This window comes from Nerophis ophidion, linkage group LG09 (assembly GCF_033978795.1).
Source record: "Nerophis ophidion isolate RoL-2023_Sa linkage group LG09, RoL_Noph_v1.0, whole genome shotgun sequence".
NCBI classification, from domain to species: Eukaryota; Metazoa; Chordata; class Actinopteri; order Syngnathiformes; family Syngnathidae; genus Nerophis; species Nerophis ophidion.
In genome coordinates, this window is record NC_084619.1 from 25,209,928 (window position 1) to 25,229,910 (window position 19,983).

At 39.7% G+C, this 19,983-nt stretch overlaps 1 protein-coding gene across 1 annotated transcript in view; it reads right to left on the bottom strand.

The window, feature by feature from the left end:
• Positions 1–1,689: 1,689 nt before the first annotated feature.
• LOC133559178 (signal-induced proliferation-associated 1-like protein 2) overlaps positions 1,690–19,983 on the bottom strand; it is a 211,782-nt gene continuing 193,488 nt past the window's right edge. The window contains 3 exon segments of the mRNA XM_061910660.1: positions 1,690–2,996; positions 10,811–10,886; positions 13,231–13,348. Coding sequence (XP_061766644.1) covers positions 2,850–2,996; positions 10,811–10,886; positions 13,231–13,348 — 341 coding nt within the window. The 3' untranslated portion in view covers positions 1,690–2,849.

Here is a 19,983-nt window from a genome sequence, read left to right on the forward strand (position 1 = left end):
ATCTATCTATCTATCTATCTATCTATCTATCTATGTATCTATTTATCTATCTATCTATCCATCCATCCATCCATCCATCCATCCATCCATCCATCCATCCATCCATCCATTCATCTATCTATCTATCTATCTATCTATCTATCTATCTATCTATCTATCTATCTATCTATCTATCTATCTATCTATCTATCTATCTATCTATCTATCTATCTATCTATCTATCTATCTATTTATCTATCTATCTTTCCATCATCTATCTATCTATCTATCTATCTATCTATCTATCTATCTATCTATCTATCTATCTATCTATCTATCTATCTATCTATCTATCTATCTTTCATGGACCAAAGCAACAAAAACATGCAATTAAGTGATCAAAATACTAGTTTTAGATGCCTTTATCCACACTCTCTGTGTGGGGAAATGGGCTCCAGTTCAGTAGATGATGTCACACCAGAGTGTCTGGCGATAGAAAAGTGGCGTTCCAAGTAGAGTGTTGCGATCCGCTGCTCGGATCTAAACATATTATTATTTTTTTCCATTCTTGTATACCTCTCCGTCAAGTGACTGTTTATTTCCTGTTTAGCCTGTCACCATGGTAACTCATCAGTCCACCTGCTACTACCGGTCCACACACACCTGTTTTGTCTAATCACCCTCCTATTTAAGTCAGCCTCTTTGTTCATTTCTTTCTGGGTTCATAATTTGTTCATCCTTAACGGTACGTCTGCTTTGCGCTTTTGCTTACATGCAATTTCTGTATTTTTCTCGCGAGCTCTCACGCTGCGCAATTTTATTCATTCTTAGCTCTCATGCTAAATGGTTTGTTTTCCCCTTTGTGTGCCTATGTGCCAGTTTAGTTTACTATTTGTTTATCCTAGCTTTCATGGTAGCGTCTTTTGTTTGCCTTTTCTTAGCTTCAGTATTTTTGTTCTCTAGCACCTTTTGTTATTCAAATAAATAGTTAAACCTTACCTTTGCTGTGTTCAATTTCGACGCATCCTCGAGGGAATCGAACCCGGCACCACGATGCCGAACAGGCGTAACATAGAGTTAGTTATCTACTCATTACTCAAACACTAATTGATATAATGGACGTCGAGTGGATTTTGCATAATATTGAGAGAGAAAAGGAACGGCAGATCAACTGGACTAAAAGGGGGGAGGGGGGGTCTATTTAAAGGCTAGAGTATACAAATAAGTTTTAAGATGGGACTTAAATGCTTCTAAACACTTGACCAATAAAGCAGCTATCAATTAGCCTTCTGCCACTTTTCGCCACTATCATTGATAAAAATGTGTAAAAAAAGGAAGTAAATGTAATTTAGAAAAAAGGGCTGAAGTTGATGTTATAGCACTAACTAATGTACATGTTCTTCTTTTCCTGTACCCTATTCGGCTTCTTGACCATAGATGTGTTTTTTATATTCTTTTCTACCCAGCCATTCATTTAAAATTCAAACATATATACAATTATGTTTGTTGTTCGCCGGTCAAATTTTGTGACTTTTTTAATGCATCTGATTGCAGACGACCATTATGAAACACCGACACAGTATCAGTTCAGTCAATAGTGTGCCACACACTCATTTGCCCATCACTAATGTTAAATGTTCAAAAACAATCAATCAAATGCATTGGCTTGTTCCTATGTTAAATGTCCTCATTAAATGAATACAAAACAAATATTTTCCAACTACATTTATTTAAAAAAAAACATAGAACAAAACACAAAAACAACAACCAGTGTCTCCCCCAGCGGGACGAGACGGCGACATGTTTAAAAGCATACAAACCAACAAACTGTCATCTAGCAGCATCCAAATGTTGGAATCTCCAAAAATCCTCATTTATATATTTAAATATATAGGTTGTTTTTTTTAGGCCCTGCCAAGCTACACACTTTACAACATCCACAGAGCTTTATCCCTCCTTAGTGCAGGAAAAAAAAAGAAAACAAATACCCTTAATAAAATAAACAACTTTAGGTTAAATAAGCTTAAATAACAGTGTTAAATACAAGACACTTCTGTGGCCGATATGTACACAAATAAACACATTTGGCATTGTAATTGTGGTTCGTTCACTGGCGCTTTTGCTCGAATGGTCTGGAAAACCCACTGCATAAGAACACATTTTGCTGTGAGAAACTACTCAAACACACAGGCACACTTTTCTATCAGTGAGCCACAGACAAGGCGTGTGTTTAAAAAAAAAAAAAGCCGAGAGAGACAGCATCCAATTTACAGCCAAGAGTTTTAGGCACAATCTCCTGCTTTCTCTCTCTTTGTATTTTTTTTTTAACCTTTCCCAACACAGTTTAGAAACTACAACTCGTTATTATTGCTAGGACAGCGTGACAGTGAATGGAGACTACCGACAATCGTGTGCGGGGGGGGGGGGGGAAAGCACCTTTGAACGTCACAACTGCTGCTTTATGTGACGCTTCATCGCAACACTTGAAAGAAAGCAAAAGTGGCATAAAAGTCAAAAGAAAAATTACTTCTCAAGTTGAGCTACATTCATTAATCCTCCCGTTGGACCCCCTCTTGGTTCAGAGAGCGTGGAGCACCACATTCCTGCTGTGAGCGTGAAAGAGTGTGATACAGTACAGTCGCAGGTACAGTAGTTGGACGTATGTGAGGGAGGTTCCATGTTGACTACAGCAAATGAGCTTTACATTCCAATACTGCAAGATGACCCTCTGGAAGAATTCCTCCCCTGTGCTGGAGATGAGGGAATATCCCAGAAGGCGTCTCGGTTGGCGTGATGGAGAAACTTTTGAGTTTACTGCTCTGCTCGGTCTCCACGCGCAAAAATGCTTTCCATAGTCTTCTTGTGGAGGCTCAGGGCTTCTTGTCGATGCTGTGAAAGAACCACTCAGTGAACTTCCTGAGCTGGGCCGCCGCCGTCTGGCTCTCCTCCTGCAGACGCATGTTGTCCTGCCTCAGGTGCTGCACCTCCTCTTGCAGCATCGCCTTGTCCTCCTTCTCCTGAACACAGAAAACAGCAGCTTTCAGGCTCCGACCTTTGTCAGTCTGGAAGCAATGAAACGTGATTTCCTTTTCATTTTTTTTCATGTATGCATTTATTTCAGGCAATGACATAAAAAAAAGTACAAGGTAGACAACACGTAATAACATAAATTACAATTGTGATCAAAATTATTCAACCCCCCACACAATGATGGTGTTTTAGCAAGTTGGACATTTATTCCGTATTTTGTTTATAGTCATATCAAATAAAGATGCATTAAATAGACAAATGCAACTTGAATTACAAAATTATATTTTGCAACATACCAAACAGTGTCATTTCTCTTAATATCTCATTGACAAACTTATTCAACCCCTTGAAGATCATAACTCTTAAGAACAGAATTTGAATAAGGTCTTTTCTATCAGGTGTTGAAAACACCTGTAGATGTGATTAGAACCATAACGAGCAACAATTAAACTGATTGAAAAAGACTGTGACGCTCAGCTTCTTGTAGATGGTCAATAGTGTATTTGCAATATGGTGAAGTCCAGGGAGTGGTCAAAGAAGTCAAGAGAGGAGGTCATTTCTCTTTATAAGAAAGGATATGGATATAAGAAAATAGCAAAGACATTACACATTCCAAGAGACACAGTTGGGAGCATAATTCGCAAGTTTAAAGCTAAAGGCACAGTGGAAACACTACACTATGAAGGGCTGGAAGACTCTGGAGTGGCCTTCACAGTCGCCAGAACTAAATCCTATAGAAAACCTGTGGTGGGACTTGAAGAAGGCAGTTGCAGCACGCAAGCCCAAGAATATGAATGAACTGGAGGCCTTTGCCCAAGAGGAATGGGCTAAAATACCTGTAGATCGTTGCAAGAAGCTTGTGTCCGGTTATGTATCACGTTTGAAGGATGTAATTACTGCCAAAGGGTGTTCTACTAAGTACTAAAGATGCATGTAACTAGGGGGTTGAATAATTTTGTCAATGAGATATTAAGAAAAATGGCCTTTTTTGGTATTTTGTAAAATACAGTGTTACAATTTAAGTTGCATTAGTCTATTTGACACATCTTTATTTGATATGACTATAAACAAAATACGGAATAAATGTCCAACTTGCTAAAACCCCAAAATTGTGTGGGGGTTGAATAATTTTGATCACAACTGTAATTTAATGCAAAAACTAATGTACATCAGCAGCTGTTAGAAGATTGTAGTGAATCACACCTTAGCCATCATACATGAATCATATCTTTAATGGATGTACCAAAGTAAACAATGTGATTAATTACATTTTACAACAATTAATCTAGGGATCTAGATATCTGGTCAAGACACTGTACTTGCAGGCTGAAATTGGCGGTTGTACTTAACGGCCGCAACCACTTCATGGCTTCACAATAGTTATGGAGTACAAAACGAAACGTCGAGTAATCGCTCAACATATGTCGCGGTCAATAACTGATAGTCGTCATGTTCTGTGGTCACGTTCTCTTTGGTTTTGGACTCATTGTGCACTTTTGTTTGTTTTGTCACCATGACAACTCATTAGTTTCACCTGTTATGTGTTCACGACTCACGCACCTGTTAATCACTGCACCACTATTTAAGCCTGTAGTTGCCAGGCAGTCAGCCTGGCGACATCACCCTCTACACATCCTTGATACTCACTTCTTGCAATAGATTCATGCTTTTCATGTCACAGTAAGTGTTTTTGTTGTTCATAGTTCTGCCGTTGTAAATGGGTTGTACTTGTATAGCGCTTTTCTACCTTCAAGGTACTAAAAGCGCTTTGGCACTACTTCCACATTTACCAATTCACACACACACATTCACACACTGATGGAGGGAGCTGCAATACAAGACGCTAATTAGCACCCATCAGGAACAAGGGTGAAGTGTCTTGCTCAGGACACAACGGACGTGACGAGGTTGGTACTAGGTGGGGATTGAACCAGGGACCCTCGGGTTGCGCACAGCCACTCCTCCACTGCGCCACGCCGTCGTGCCAGTTTTTGTTTTGAGAGCCCAGTTTTGAACCTCTGCTGAGAGCGCCTTTTGGTTGTTCCTTTTTTTGAGTTGATAATAAAAGATGTCATTACCTTCACGCCATGTCCGGTCCAGTCAATTTGCACCACGGGAAAACAAACCACACTAAAGACCTCGTTATGACAATAGTCTGCTTTGCCAGTCCAAATATTCATATTGTCTACTGCTCACTAGTGTTACCATATCTGAGTTACTGTGTAGAAATATGGGGAAATAATTACAAAAGTACACTTCATTCACTAACGATGTTACAAAAAAGATCAGTTAGAATAATACATAATGTTGGATATAGAGAACATACAAATCCTTTATTTATTGATTCAAAGATACTGAAATTCCATAACATAGTGAATTTGCAAACAGCTAAAATTATACACAAAGCAAACTATAATCTGCTACCAAAGAATATAATACACTTTTCAAAAAGAGGAGAAATCTAATCTTGGAGAAAAATGTAATTTAAAACATTTGCACACACGTACAACACTTAAGACCTTCAGCATATCAGTATGTGGAATTAAATTATAGAATGGATTAAGCAAAGTAATCAAACAATGTACTAATATGATCCACTTCAAGAAACTCTTCAAACCTAAAGTGTTTACAAAGTACAAAGAAGAAAAACCATGATAAACATTCTGAATTTATTTTATCCATTCAATCTTTCTGTGTCTAATTAATCATAGTCATCTCATCATATGAAATGTAATTTACTTCACCAATTATTAATTTTTATTGTGATTACTTAAGGAGTATATTGTGAATAAATAGAGAACTGGAAGTGAACAAACGTTTCAGCAACTGTTATGTAAAAGAAAAGAGGTAAGATTAAATAAACTCTGCTTCTTTCTACTCCTTTTCCAACATGTTAAAAAGAGAAAGAGGAAATTGTGATGTACCATGTTGTATGTTTGCATGTTCGATATAAACTCAAACTCAAAGTCAAAGTCAAACTCAAAAAGCATTCGCTGTTTTCCGTAATCTTCTCTCGTCCACAGGAGCCCGCATTCTTGTTGTCTCCCCTTCGACAAATGGACAAAGTTTTTCGCTAAGTAGAATCACAGCTGACCTGGACATTCGAAAGTTCTCATGCCGTTCCTCTGACACAACACACTGGCTGCCGTTCTTCCAGGCCTTATCCAAAACCGTCGCTCAACTTTGCTATGTTGCCGTCTGAGATGTGTTGTTACCCAAATAGCTGCAATCGCCTGTTTTCTTCTCTTAAGGCAGGGGTCGGGAACATTTTTGGCTGAGAGAGCCATGAAAGCCAAATATTTTATTATGTATTTCCGTGAGAGCCATATCATATTTTTTAACACTGAATACAACTAAATGTTTGCATTTTTAAGTAAGACCAATCATTTTAAGAGTATGATAAGTATCTTTTTTCTTTTTAATAACATTGTTTTTCTGACGCTTACCAATAATGAATGAAATAGTTCTTACCATCAATGCGACTTCATAAAAAAGGTATGGCAGAAAACGGATGGCTGGATTAAAATGAATGACAACGTTTTATATTTTGAACGTTATTTTTAACACTGATTACTAGCGGAATTATTGATAACTTATCGCTGTGTTTTTCAACCACTGTGCCGCAGCACACTAGTGTGCCATGAGATACAGTCTGGTGTGTCGTGGGAGATTATGTAATTTCACCTAATTGGGTTAAAAATATTTTTTGCAAACCAGTAATTAGAATACGCAAATGTGCTGTTGTTGAGTGTCTGTGCTGGTTAGAGCTCGGCAGAGTAGCCGTGTAATACTCTTCCATATCAGTAAGTGGCAGCAGGTAGCTAATTACTTTGTAGATGTCGGAAACATGGTTTGTCGTGAACAGCAACAAACCATGCAGCAGGCAGCATTTAGGTAAAACGGTATCCAACACTTAAACAAAAAATAAACCAAAGGCAAGTGCCGCTAAGTGCCACTAAGAAAAGGTATTGAAGCAAAACAAAACTAAAACTGAACTGGCTGCAAAGTAAACAAAAACAGAATGCTGGACGACAGCAAAGACTTGCAGAGTGGAGCAGACGCCGTTCACAAAGTACGTCCGTACATGGCACGACAATCAACAACGTCCCCACAAAGAAGGATAGCGTCTGCACAACTTAAATAGTCTTGATTGCGAAAACAAAGCAGGTGCGGGTAATAGCATTCAAGGAAGACATGAAACTGCTGCAGGAAAATACCAACAAGAGGAAAAGCCACCAAAAAAGGAGCGCAAAATGCACAGGAAAACACCAAAAAACTCAAAATAAGTTATGGCGTGATGAGACAGGTCGTGACTCTACACCTACATTGAGACAAGAGCTATTGCGAGAACGACTTTTTATTGTCAATATCGGCTACTGAGTTTCACTTTTTTATGTTTTTTGCTGGTAGTGTGCCTCAGAATGTTTTCAATTAAAAAAATGTGCCTTGGCTCAGAAAAGGTTGAAAAACACTGACTTATCATGTTAAGCAATGTCAGCTAAAATTTATCTGAGAGCCAGATGCAGTCATCAAAAGAGTCACATCTGGCTCTAGAGCCATAGGTTCCCTACCCCTGTCTTAAAGGGGAATATCCCTAAATAAAGCTTTAAAGTGCCTTATTTTCGCTCTCTGCGAAGACACTGGCCATTTCCCTGTGACGTCACACAGTGCTGCCAATGCAAACAAACAATGGGAATACCACAGCAAGATATAGTGACATTAACTCGGATTCAAACTTGGATTTCAGCGACTTAAGCGATTCAACAGATTACGCATGTATTTAAACAGATGGTTGGAGTATGAAAATATTGAAGAAGAAACTGAAGCTATTGAGCGAATAGCTATTCATAGCCATAGCATGGCCGAATAGCTGCGTTAGCATCACCGGTAAAATGTGCGGACCAAACGATCAGGACTTTCCCATCTTTTGACACTGGAGCAACTTAAATCCGTCGATTGGTAAGTGTTTTTTTCGCATTAAATGTGGGTGGGAGGAAACGTAATATAGTTGTAAATGCATCTACAGGTTATCCATACATCTTTGTACCATGTCTTCTTTAGCACCGCCGGTAAATAGCATGTTAGCATCGATTAGCGTAGCATGTTAGCATCGATTAGCTGGCAGTCAACATCAACAAAACTCACCTTTGTGATTTCGTTGACTATCGTTGCAAATGCATCTGCAAGTTATCCATACATCTCTGTGCCATGTCTGCCTTAGCATCGCCGGTAAAATGCGGAGAAACTCCAGCACATTCAATGGGGGTCTGGCGGCAGACACTTTGGCATATTCGGGCCAGTGGTGCAACTTGAATCCCTCCCTGTTAGTGTTGTTACACCCTCCGACAACACACCGTCGAGGCATGATGTCTCCAAGGTTCCAAAAAATAGTCAGAAAAACGGAAAATAACAGAGCTGGGACCCGGTGTTTGTAATGTGTTGAAAATGAAAAGGGCGGGTGTGTTACCTCGGCGATGTCACATTCTGACGTCATCGCTTCCAGCGCGATAAACAGAAAGGCGTTTAATTCGCCAAAATTCACCCATTTAGAGTTCGGAAATCGATTAAAAAAATATATGGTCTTTTTTCTGCCCCATCAAGGTATATATTGACGCTTACATAGGTCTGGCGATAATGTTCCCCTTTAAGGTATTCATGTGGGATATCTACAAGCGTCTGTTATAAAGCTGGCTGTGGCGTGTTCTTTCTAACGTCACTTCCTGTGTGGGGCGCAGTCTTTCTGGCGTCACTTCCTCTCCAAACTCAGTTTGTAAATGATCGATGAGTCCATACAAAGCTAAGAGCCGGAGATTCAAAAAATACACGGCGCACTTACCCATGTAAAAAATTATCCAAGGAGGGGTTACTTTATACGATGGGTTAGTGTGGCTGACACGGGGCTTACGCTAAATAATTATTCATTTAAGGAGTTATCTAGCTTAATGTAGACAGGGCCTTAGTCAGGGGTAGGGAACCTATGGCTCTTGAGCCAGATGTGGCTCTTTTGATGACTGCATCTGGCTCTCAGATAAATCTTAGCTGATGCTGCTTAACACGATAAGTAATTAATAATTCCGCTGGTAATCACAGTGTTAAAAATAACGTTCAAAATATAAAACATTCTCATGCATTTTAATCCATCCATCCGTTTCTATCGCACCTGTTCAAGAAGTCGCATTAATGCTCAAAAGTATTTTATTTATTATTGGTTACCTTCCGAATAACAATGTTATTAAGAAGAATAAGAGATGCACGCATTTAGTTGTTGTAATCAGAGAAAGTCCGAATAAAAGAGGAGGCGTAGAATTTTCTTGTGAGAGCGTGGGACGACACTGTACAAGGGTACAGGTCTACGGGTTTCTCCTCATTGAGCTAAATTGAATCCAGTTTCTGTTTGATTCCTTGCTTCTTGTCTGTTTAATAGATGTCATCAGTGTTTGAACCTGACAGTTGTCCATCCATCTATTTCCTACCGCTTATTCCCTTTGGGGTCGCGGGGGACGCTGGCGCCTATCTCAGCTACAATCGGTATTCAGTGTTAAAAATATTATACGGCTCTCAAGGAAATACATTTTGAAATATTTGGCTTTCATGGCTCTCTCAGCCAAAAAGGTTCCCGATCCCTGGTCTAAGTGCTTGTCACTAGCGAGGCTCTCTAACCGTGCATCAAATGCATGAAGTAGGGGTCCAGGCTCTGCCCACAGAGACAAGGAATGTTGATGACTGACAAGAGCATTCACTCTGTTCACTTAATTCTGCTAGTAAATAAACACCCTCGGGTGCTGAGAGCGGACGTACGGAGTGAATTCTCTTGTACCCCGTTTGGAAGCGTGAGACGAAGAAAACAAACACACGGAAAATCGAACATGGCAATTTATTGATCAGGGCAACGTTTTTGAGTTTATTTTAACTTATTGTTTGAAAAATTCATAATTATTTTCTTTTCTTTTTTTTCCATAGTTCTTTTTATTGATTTCAGATTCACGTTAACAACAAATTCAAACCCTCCTCATCCCCTAGCCCTGCTGTCCCTCAAAACAGAAAACCAAAAAAAAAACAAAGGTAAGAGTACGTACGAAAGTATCTAGAGTAAAATAAATAAGATAACATAATTAACATAAGTAAATAAATAAAAAATCAATACAAAGCACTGAGACAAAGTAGTTGAAAGCTGAAACACAGTTTAGAAGCAAGGCCTGAAATATCGGCAGTCATATTCAGATACGTTTCATAATTATTTTCTATCGCTTATCCTGTTCAAGGCTGAGCTGGAGCCTAACCCAACTTACTTTGGGAGTGATAAGGGGTACACAACGTTAATCACATGACACAACTATGAATAATTTAGACTCTCCAATTAACCAAATCTGTTTGTGGGATGTGGGAGGAAGCCGGAGAGAATCAGGCACGGGGACTGCTGAACTAGATTTGAACCCAAATAATAGGGTTTTAATTGTAAAAGATAACCCTTCAGAATGGAGGTACACAGGAAGGCAAAACTCAATAAAATCCAAAAAAGGAGGGCGATGATGAAAGTAGCACAATTACAAACATATCCGGTTGTAATCACTACACTAATAATGGAGGACAATAACATAGCAAACATTAGCTAAGAGGCCCTTTTTTAGTTTGATAAAAGTGCACTTCCTCTCCTTTTTTCAGCGCATGATTAAGAGGTGGGAAAACACCAAAGTCTGATAAAGAGAAGAAAAGGAAGCAGGACAAGTTGGCACATGTGACTCACGGGCTATTTTAAGCTGACGACAGAGGATGTGGAGCAAATGAAAATATTCGGCGTTACCTTGCGCAGGTCATGCTGCAGCCGCCTGAGGATGACCTCCAGCTGGTTGACTTTGCCAGTGAGCGTCGACGGGGAACTGCAAAGAGCGATGCTGTCGTTTATTACTTGCTTAGTAAAAATGCATTTGTGTCGATATGCATCATGACAACAAACAATAATACTGAAAAAATGGAGATATGTTAATAGTCCAACAAATAGTGACTGGTACACAAACGGAGAGAATATCTCTAGAATAAAACTGCATTTAAATGAGAACAAGAAGTCATATCGTGAAATATGGGCTCAATTAGAAGAAGTTATTTTTGTAACTGTCAATTGAACTGGAAATTAGACATGACTTTTCCTTGTGGTGAATAATGGCTACAATGTGGTTGTAAAGTTTATGAGATGCAATGCATGCTAAGTCACTGTTACTGTTATTGTTTTTATGAATGGATGATGGCAATGAAATGACACATGACACGTAATAAAAATAATGATATTGATAAAACATATTGGTCTGCTATTGTATTTCATTTTGTTTCTTGTTTTTAATCACTATTATTGATATCATTATTATAATTGTTTTCGGTTGCTGTTTAACATTATTTCTAGTGTTATAGTCAAGTAAAGTGAAGTATATATACCGTATTTCCTTGAATTGTCGCCGGGGCGCTAATTAATTTAAAACCTCTTCTCACTCCTGCTCTTACCAAAGGCATGCGGTAAAGGTAAGCATGCGATAAATATTTTAAAACCTCTTCTCACTCCAGCACTTACCAAAGGCATGCAGTAAAAATTTGAGTGTGATGTAAGGATATCATCATAAAAAGCACATTTAATTAAAAAAAACGTTATTATGGTCTTACCTTTACTTATAAATGAAGTCCATGCTAGCTCCTTCTGATCAAAAGCATCGATAACTTGTTTATAGATGTCTTCCTTATCTTTCTTCAGTTTTAAAAGTCTCTCTGTCTCGATGGAGATATTCCTTTATTATCTCCTGCTTCGATTGAAAGTCCAGTTTAGAAAACTGCTATCAGACCGCTGCTATCAGTTAGCTCCTCAAGTGCGGGTGACGACAGAATTACCCTCGGACAACTCCCCCTCCCATTCTGCTCCGTGGGTGATCTCTTTATCCCACCGCTACCACCATGAAGTGTTATTGTATAAATAATACACTGGGTATTTAGGACTGGAACATGCTTTATTTCAGCCCGGTTGTTTACATAGCCAGCAAAGGAGTGTTACATCCTAAAAGGTCCGTCATGCACCCGCCGCGTCATATCCGTCCCAGTACAAATCACGTCACTCATTATCACTTCTTCTGCAGCCGAGTAGTTGCAAGAAGGATCACTAGCGCCCTCTACCACCAGGAGGCAGGAGTCATCTAATGACTCATATTTGACAGACGCAGCTACGGTATATTAATAAAACATAGCTGCTTACTGTTCTTTTTAGCATCCCAGTATTCAATAGCTTGGACCTTAAATCCTACTGAATAGCTCTTAACATTCTTCCCTTTAAGCGATTTCAAATTACCGGTATTGAAATCAGCCTCATCCATTTTGAAAATGATGACAGGGGAAGTGTCACTCGCGGCGGTAATACTAAGCATGCGCTAATTATTTTGCGAAGCGAGATTGACCCGGCAGTAATTCAAGGCAGGCGCATACTATATGCCCGGCGGCAATTCAAGGAAATACGGTATATATATATATATATATATATAGCACTTTTTTTCTAGCAACTCAAAGCGCTTTACAAAGTGAAACCCATTATCTACATCTTGAAGCAACATTTAACCCATAGTGGGTGGCACTGGGAGCAGGTGCGTAAAGGGTCTTGCTTAAGGACACAACGGCAGCGTGCGGGAATCGAACCTGGAATCCTCCAGTTGCAGGCACGACCACTCTACAAAGCGAGCCACGCCGCCCCATTTTGTATTTAATAAGCATTGTATTTGTATATCTTCATAAATGCCTTATAAACAGCTCTCCTGAGACTAGACTTAGACTTCCTTTTTATTGTCATTCAAACTGAACTTCACAGCACTGATAAGAATGACATTTCGTTACATAAGCTCATGGTACTGCAGGATAAAAAAAGCAATAACGTGCATATATAATTAAATAAATTATAATTAGATTACTGTACAGATAAATATATTGCACTTTTTCACATACATCCACGTTTATGGATGTATGTTGTATTGTCTTTTTTATTCCAGCGAGTTAAACCATTTTGGGGGGAGTTGAGGGGATAATTTAATTATGATGCGTTCAATAGTCTTCAAGAGTCCTGAGCTTTGCTGTTGCTCGATTTCCTTTCATTAGATTGATTAACATTCTTTGTGATTTTGGTCAATAAATCACATGGGAAATTAAAAAAAACAAAAACAACTTGCTTTACACAAAGTAGTTTTGCTCTTATGTACGTACTCTGAGCCCAGGGCCGCTCCCTCAGCCTCCACCACTCGCCTGGTCAGCTCTCTGGAAATCTCCAGAGCCTCCGCCCGCTGCATGTCCGTCATAGTGCAGAAAGATGCCACGCGCTGGTCTGTGGACACAACAGGTGCAATCAGAAACGTTTCATTATGTGATTTGTTCAAGCCGGCTGTGATTAAAAGGCTTTGTTTACACTCAACACCAAATCAGATTTTTTTTTTGCCAGTCTAAACGCTCCAAAGTTACTTCAAATCTGATCATTTCGCATTAGATTAGAGTCCCATTCGAAGGTAGTCTGAATCCGTGTGGAATTTGATGTTTTCAAATGTGACTGTGGTCTAAACTGCAATGGGACCCGTTTGTGACTTTTACGTCATCTTTGCTCGAGCTACAGTACGTCATTCGTGTGCGCAGCACGATCAGTTTCCTTTTTGCAGTTCAATTCTTCCTCCTTTCCCATCATCTACCTACTTCCTCTACACAACAGCCACGGCACAAACCCACAAAAACGCTGATTTTTCCCCCAAGTTGGCGCAGCTGTAATGGCTGCTGGTAGCAGGAGCTCTGTGCTCTTGTATCATCCTTTTGTGTTCCTGATGTTTCCCTCTTGTTTTCATATGGGTTTATTTTTTTGCCTTTTGGTTCAGGACCCTTTGGGACTGTGCGACAAAGGGTGGCACTTTTGTGACTTCTGCGGTCCTTTTTTGTGAACTTCTGGATCTGCCTCCCGGGAGCCTTTTAGCCATGGAGACCAGTTGCTGGGTCTCTGCCACACCAGAGTTTGTTTGGAAAGACTGGAGGAGATGCGGATGAAGAGACAAGGCTGACTTCACAGTGTCTTGGCTGAATGAGTGTGTATTCAGCCAAGACACTGAATACACACTCAGTATCCATGCAGACTGGACATTGGCCGAGAGTTAGCGGGCGGCCGAAGGTGGAGTCGGCGCTCTTGGTTGCTTTGTTGGGTCTGCTCCTGTCTCTGGCCATGCTCAACCATGTTTTATTTTGTTGTTGTTTTACTTTTGCAGCTGTATATAGAAAATGGCTGGTTGCATCTGCTGTGCTCTTTTAATGGCTTTGATGTTTAATGTTTCCCTCTTGCGTATAGCCGAGCACACATAATGCTTATGTGTGCTGTGGCTATTAGTTTTTTTCCCCCCTTGACCCAGGCTTAGACTCTCACCTTTTTTGTAAGGGGCGCCGGAAGTTGGCAGACCTGTCAGCGATCCTGTTCCGTCTCCCTGCAATGTTTGTCTGCTCTTGAATGGGATTGTGCTGAAAATCTTAACTACCCCTCGGTGATTAATAAAGTATTTCTGATTCTGATTCTAATCTGTGGCGTGCATCCATGTTTTCTCGTGTATTAGTGACTCATTTATGGAATCCAGTCAACTTCCTTTGTTTTCACTTTATCAAACTGCGCGTGCAAGCAAAGGCGGCGAAAAGGGGGGGTAAAGGAGACGGATTCTAGGGGCCCATGATGGAGGGGGGCCCAGAAAGGCCCCTAATGATGATGAAATTATATGAAATTATGTGTTGGGGGCCCTGTAAAGATTCTTTTCATGGGGCCCAAAATCCCTGTGTGCAAGTAACGTCTACACCACTTAGGGGTCTGTGCCCCTTAATACTGGAGTCTGATAAAGATCACATTTTACAAACGTACTTGTAAACTAAATTAAACAGGCCGACTGCAAAACACATTTAAAAAAAAAAAAATCAGATTTGGTCCACTTTGGCCTGCAATGTAAACGTCGTCATTGTTTCTGTTTAAAGCAACTGGGATGCTGGCGTCCTCCCGCTGAGCGATCAGGATGTTGACAGTATGGAACAATAAGGAACAAGGTGGTAAACAGAGCATCAAGTCCACCCCCCTCCCACAGTTTCCCGTAGCAGCTGTTTGGTTCTTAATGGGATGATTCTCACAGCGCCAAGAGGCATCAGACATGCTTGTTTCGCCGTATCGAGCCTTTAAGCTTCCTCCAATCCCACTAGAAAACCCAAATTTAGCATGTTATGCTTGGGACGGCTCACTTTCGAGGCTTAATGCTCTTTTCTCCAGTAAGCACCCCTCTGTGCGTCGCGCGCCGCTGGTGTGAGAGCAGCGATATGAGCATCTGCATATTCATAGAAGAGATTAAGAAAAAAACCTTCCTTTAATGTAGCCCCCACATTACAACTAATCCAGTCAGAGACAAAAGCTAATTGAGTCTGGAGGTGGTTGCTCAGACGAGCCAGGAAAAGGACACCGAGCTGTCATTTACATATGAATGAGTATTTTTTTCATACATGCCCGTGTGTTGGCAAGATAAAAGGCATTGGAAAGTAGTTAGTGTGTTTTGGAGGATGCCGACCAGACAAGCGTATTACTTACTATAAATGTATTTGTGCAAGCTTACTGGAACTTTTCAATCCTGCATTTACTTTGGAGTCCACCATTCGTGTGTGTGTGTGTGTTTTAGGTTGTAAATGACCAATTCATCCATCCGTTTTGTCCTGCTAGTACCTTTTACGGGGGCTGGAGACTTGAAGGCAGGGTACCTGGACAAGTGGCTACCTCATCACAGGGCTAACACAAATAGACAGACAACAACTAGGGGCAATTTAGTGTTTAGTCATGAATGTCTTGCTCCAAGCAAATCTGGTTAAACATACAAGGTACATCAACAGTTTGGAGCCACATTAAACAAGCCTCTACATCAGGAATATTCAAACAAATTGTTTTGGGGGCCACATTTCCAGAAAGCTAAGGACCGAGGGGTTGCACTTCCCACTTTACGATTTGTCTTTCCCTGTCTTTCATGCATGGACACCAGAGGTGGGTAGAGTAGCCAGAAATTGTACTCAAGTAAGAGTACTGTTACTTTAGAGATTTATTACTCAAGTAAAAGTAAGGAATAGTCACCCAAATATTTACTTGAGTAAAAGTAAAAAGTATGTTGTGAAAAAACTACTCAAGTACTGAGTAAATGATGAGTAAACTGTTTGTTTAATGATTACAGCAACAAATAATGCACAAAAACATAAAAATAGTAATGAGCAAATTCATAGCCAGGAATATCTCTTAAGCAACTAAAACAATAATATATATTAAATAATAATACATTAAAATAAAAATATTAAGGAAAATTGAGTCACAATAACTTAACAGCACCATAGGCTCAGTAGGCATTCATCGATTGATTGATTGAAACTTGTATTAATGGATTGCACAGTACAGTACATATTCCGTACAATTGACCACTAAATGGTAACACCCCAATATGTTTTTCAACGTAAATCAATTACTTAATAAATGACCAAGTCGAGGTGATCTACCTCATATATACATACACACACATATCATATATATATATATATATATATATATATATATATATATATACAGTATATAATTTATAGTTATTTTGCCGTTTTTGTTGACATGTTAAAGGTGTTTTAATGAATATACATGCATGTTTGACACATAGATTCCTATCTTTCATGAAGACAAGAATATAAGTTGGTGTATTACCTGATTCTGATGACTTGCATTGATTGGAATCAGACAGTATAGTGCTGATAATGTCCACATTTTCAAATAGAGGAAAAAAAAAGTTCCTCTTTTCTGTCTAATACCACATGAAAGTCGTTGGTTTTGGGCGTCTTATTTGTCCAGCTTCCATATTCGTTTTAATACACTTTACAAAAAATACATTGGCGGCAAACTCCGTAGCTTCTTAGCTTGTTTGCGCTGGCTTTCAGAGACTCTTATTTTGTTAGCGCAGGCGCGATGGAGCGCCGCTTTTATTGTGAAGACAGGAACTGTGCGATCAGTCTTTAGGCTTTTGACGGGAAATACGGTTGTCTTTTTTCCTTTACACTTTTGATTGATTGATTGAAACTTTTATTAATAGATTGCACAGTACAGTACATATTCCGCACAATTGACCACTAAATGGTAACACCCCAATAAGTTTTTCAACATGTCGGGTTCTACGTGTGACGGTCACGTGACCACCTGGCTCTGTTTTATTGGTCCAACGTCACCAGTGACTGCATTTGATTGGTGAAACGCAGGCATGCGTAGTTCCTACTTTGAATGCGTGTCTGACAAAATCAAAACAAACAAAGCGTGCATTAACAGATCGATAAAAAAAAAAAGTAGTGAGTAACGAGCTGATTGTAGATAAATGGAGCGGAGTAAAAGTAGCGTTTCTTCTTTATAAATATACTCAAGTAAAAGTAAAAGTATGTTGCATAAAACTACTCTTAGAAGTACAATTTATCCCAAAAGTTACTCAAGTAGATGTAACGGAGTAAATGTAGCGCGTTACTACCCACCTCTGATGGACACACGCCTTTGGTTGTCTTTTATTGGACTGACTGGCTCTGCTATCGCTTACGCACACATATGCATCCACGAAAAATAAACTCCACACACACATACATACCCCACTCCCCATCCCACACCTTCGACGCTTCACCCCACATGGTATGATGGAACACGGAGCAGCACCCCTAGTGGCTGGCAGCTTTGGGCCGGATGCCTGCCCTCTCACCCCTTGTTGCAAGTCTCAAGTTGTATGTCATAATATGTAAATGTTCTTTGCTATGGAGTTTTTTTTATCTCACTCCCGATTGGGCCCCCTCAATAGAAGCACAATTTGAGATTAACTGTTTCTTAATCATCCCTCGCAGCGTCTAACGACCTATCACTGTTCCTGATCTGTAATCCTGTAAAATGTTTGTCTATTTTTGAACGAGTTTGTGTTGAAAATGTTGTTATACTTGAGCAATGAAAATGGGCTGTGCCATCGCTTACGTGCATCCACGAAAAATACACTCCACACACACATAAATACACCACCCCCCATCCCAAACCTTCGACGCTTCACCCCACATAGTATAATGGAACACGGAGCAGCACCCCTAGTGGCTGGCAGCTTTGGGCCAGATGCCTGCCCTCTCAACCCTTGTTGCAAGTCTCGAGTTGTATGTCGTAATATGTAAATGTGATTTGCTATGGAGTTTTTTTATCTCGCTCCCGACTGGCCCCCCCTAACAGAAGCACAGTCTGAGATCAACTTTTTTTACTCATCCCCCCAGCATCTAACGACCTATCACTGTTCCTGTTCTGTAATCCTGTACACTGTTTGTTTGTCTATTTTTGAACGGGTATGTGTTGAGAATTTCATTGTACTTGTGCAATGAAAATTAGGAGCATACGATACCATACCAAAAGGAGGGGACTTAAAGAGATGCCTTGAGGAATGTAAATCACGAGTTGGGACCCCCATGTTCTATGTTTGCAAGCAAGGTTAAAATGTCAATGAAAGGATTTCCCAATGTTTTTGCACTGGTCCAACTTCCTCTATACAACAGGAGCATTTTCGTGTTTTTAGGAATTTTCTGCAAAAATGTTTGCGTCACAAGTTTTGAACTAAACTGGACTGAACCAAATCCGGCCCAAGAATGACACCTGACCGGCCCCCGGGTTGCCAGTTGAATAGCCCTGCTCTTCGGCATCGTTCTCGGCCAGTCAGGGCTGCCTTTCACACTCTGCTTTGTAGTCGCTATTTAAATTCTTTCCATTCTTCTCTATGCTTTGCTGCAGGCAATACAGCAGAAAATGTATCAGAGGAATCGGTAGAGTGTGTTCATTAATTATGACAAATGAGTGGTCACATGGTACATTGCCTGGTCATTGGACACAGGGGTCAGAAGGAGTTCAGGCGTCCTAGCATTTTTTTTTTCTTCTTCGTGACAAATGCTCTGCAACCCGGCTCGTTAAAGTGCTTTTAACTTGTAGTAAATGGGAAAAAGGCATGATGCTGACCATGAAGTGATGATGAGATGTGTCATGGTGACTTAAAAGTCATTAAAACATAAGAAAACAGCATAGAGCGCAATATAAATATTAATATAATTGATTTAAAAAAAAATGCAAAAATAGAAATACAATATTTCTGTTAAGGTCATGTATGTTTCTATGTTTACTTTTGTAACATTACACCAAAGCTTTCCCACCTCCTTTTTTTATTTAAACAAACGTTGATTCCACATTCTACCTCCTTTGTTTAGTTGTTTGAAACCAAGAGGTGTGGGGTGGAACAATATAGTTTGTATTACTTGTTTTTTGTTTACTTTCATCAACCGCAGAATAGATCAGAAAAAAAAAAGAACACACCTATCAATGGTGTTTGGTCAAAACATTGTTATTTGAAACTTTGAGGAGAAGCCATTTAATGTTGGACCAAGGCTCCCTCTAGTTTTCATGTGTGTGAGCCAACACAAAAACTCCCTAAACATTCAGTGGAGCACATGTGAGCAATATCAGACGTGCACACTGTGACTAAACCAGCAGCACACCTGTCCCACACCTGACATCATAACAAATTAAATGTTGTATCATTAAAATCAAATGACAGCAGGCATTTCCATGATATTATTTTCTAATCTATGTGATTTGGCTCACTTACAGTGAAAAAAACAAATCCATCTTTTTTTTTAATGAGCTATTTAGTAGTGTTGTATGTCTGGGTGAGGATCCATCTTTGGAAAGCCATTGTACCCCATTCGGAGATCACACTCAGTCCCCCTTAAAACATTAACATGTTGCCCAATGAGATGTAAGCATGGGATAAAGTTCCTGTAACTTTCTATCCGTAAAATTTATATTTTAATTAACATTTCCGTAATCTAATATTAGCCTTTCATGATTAATAACCACAAATGAACATCCTTCATAAATGACACATCTGATTGGGG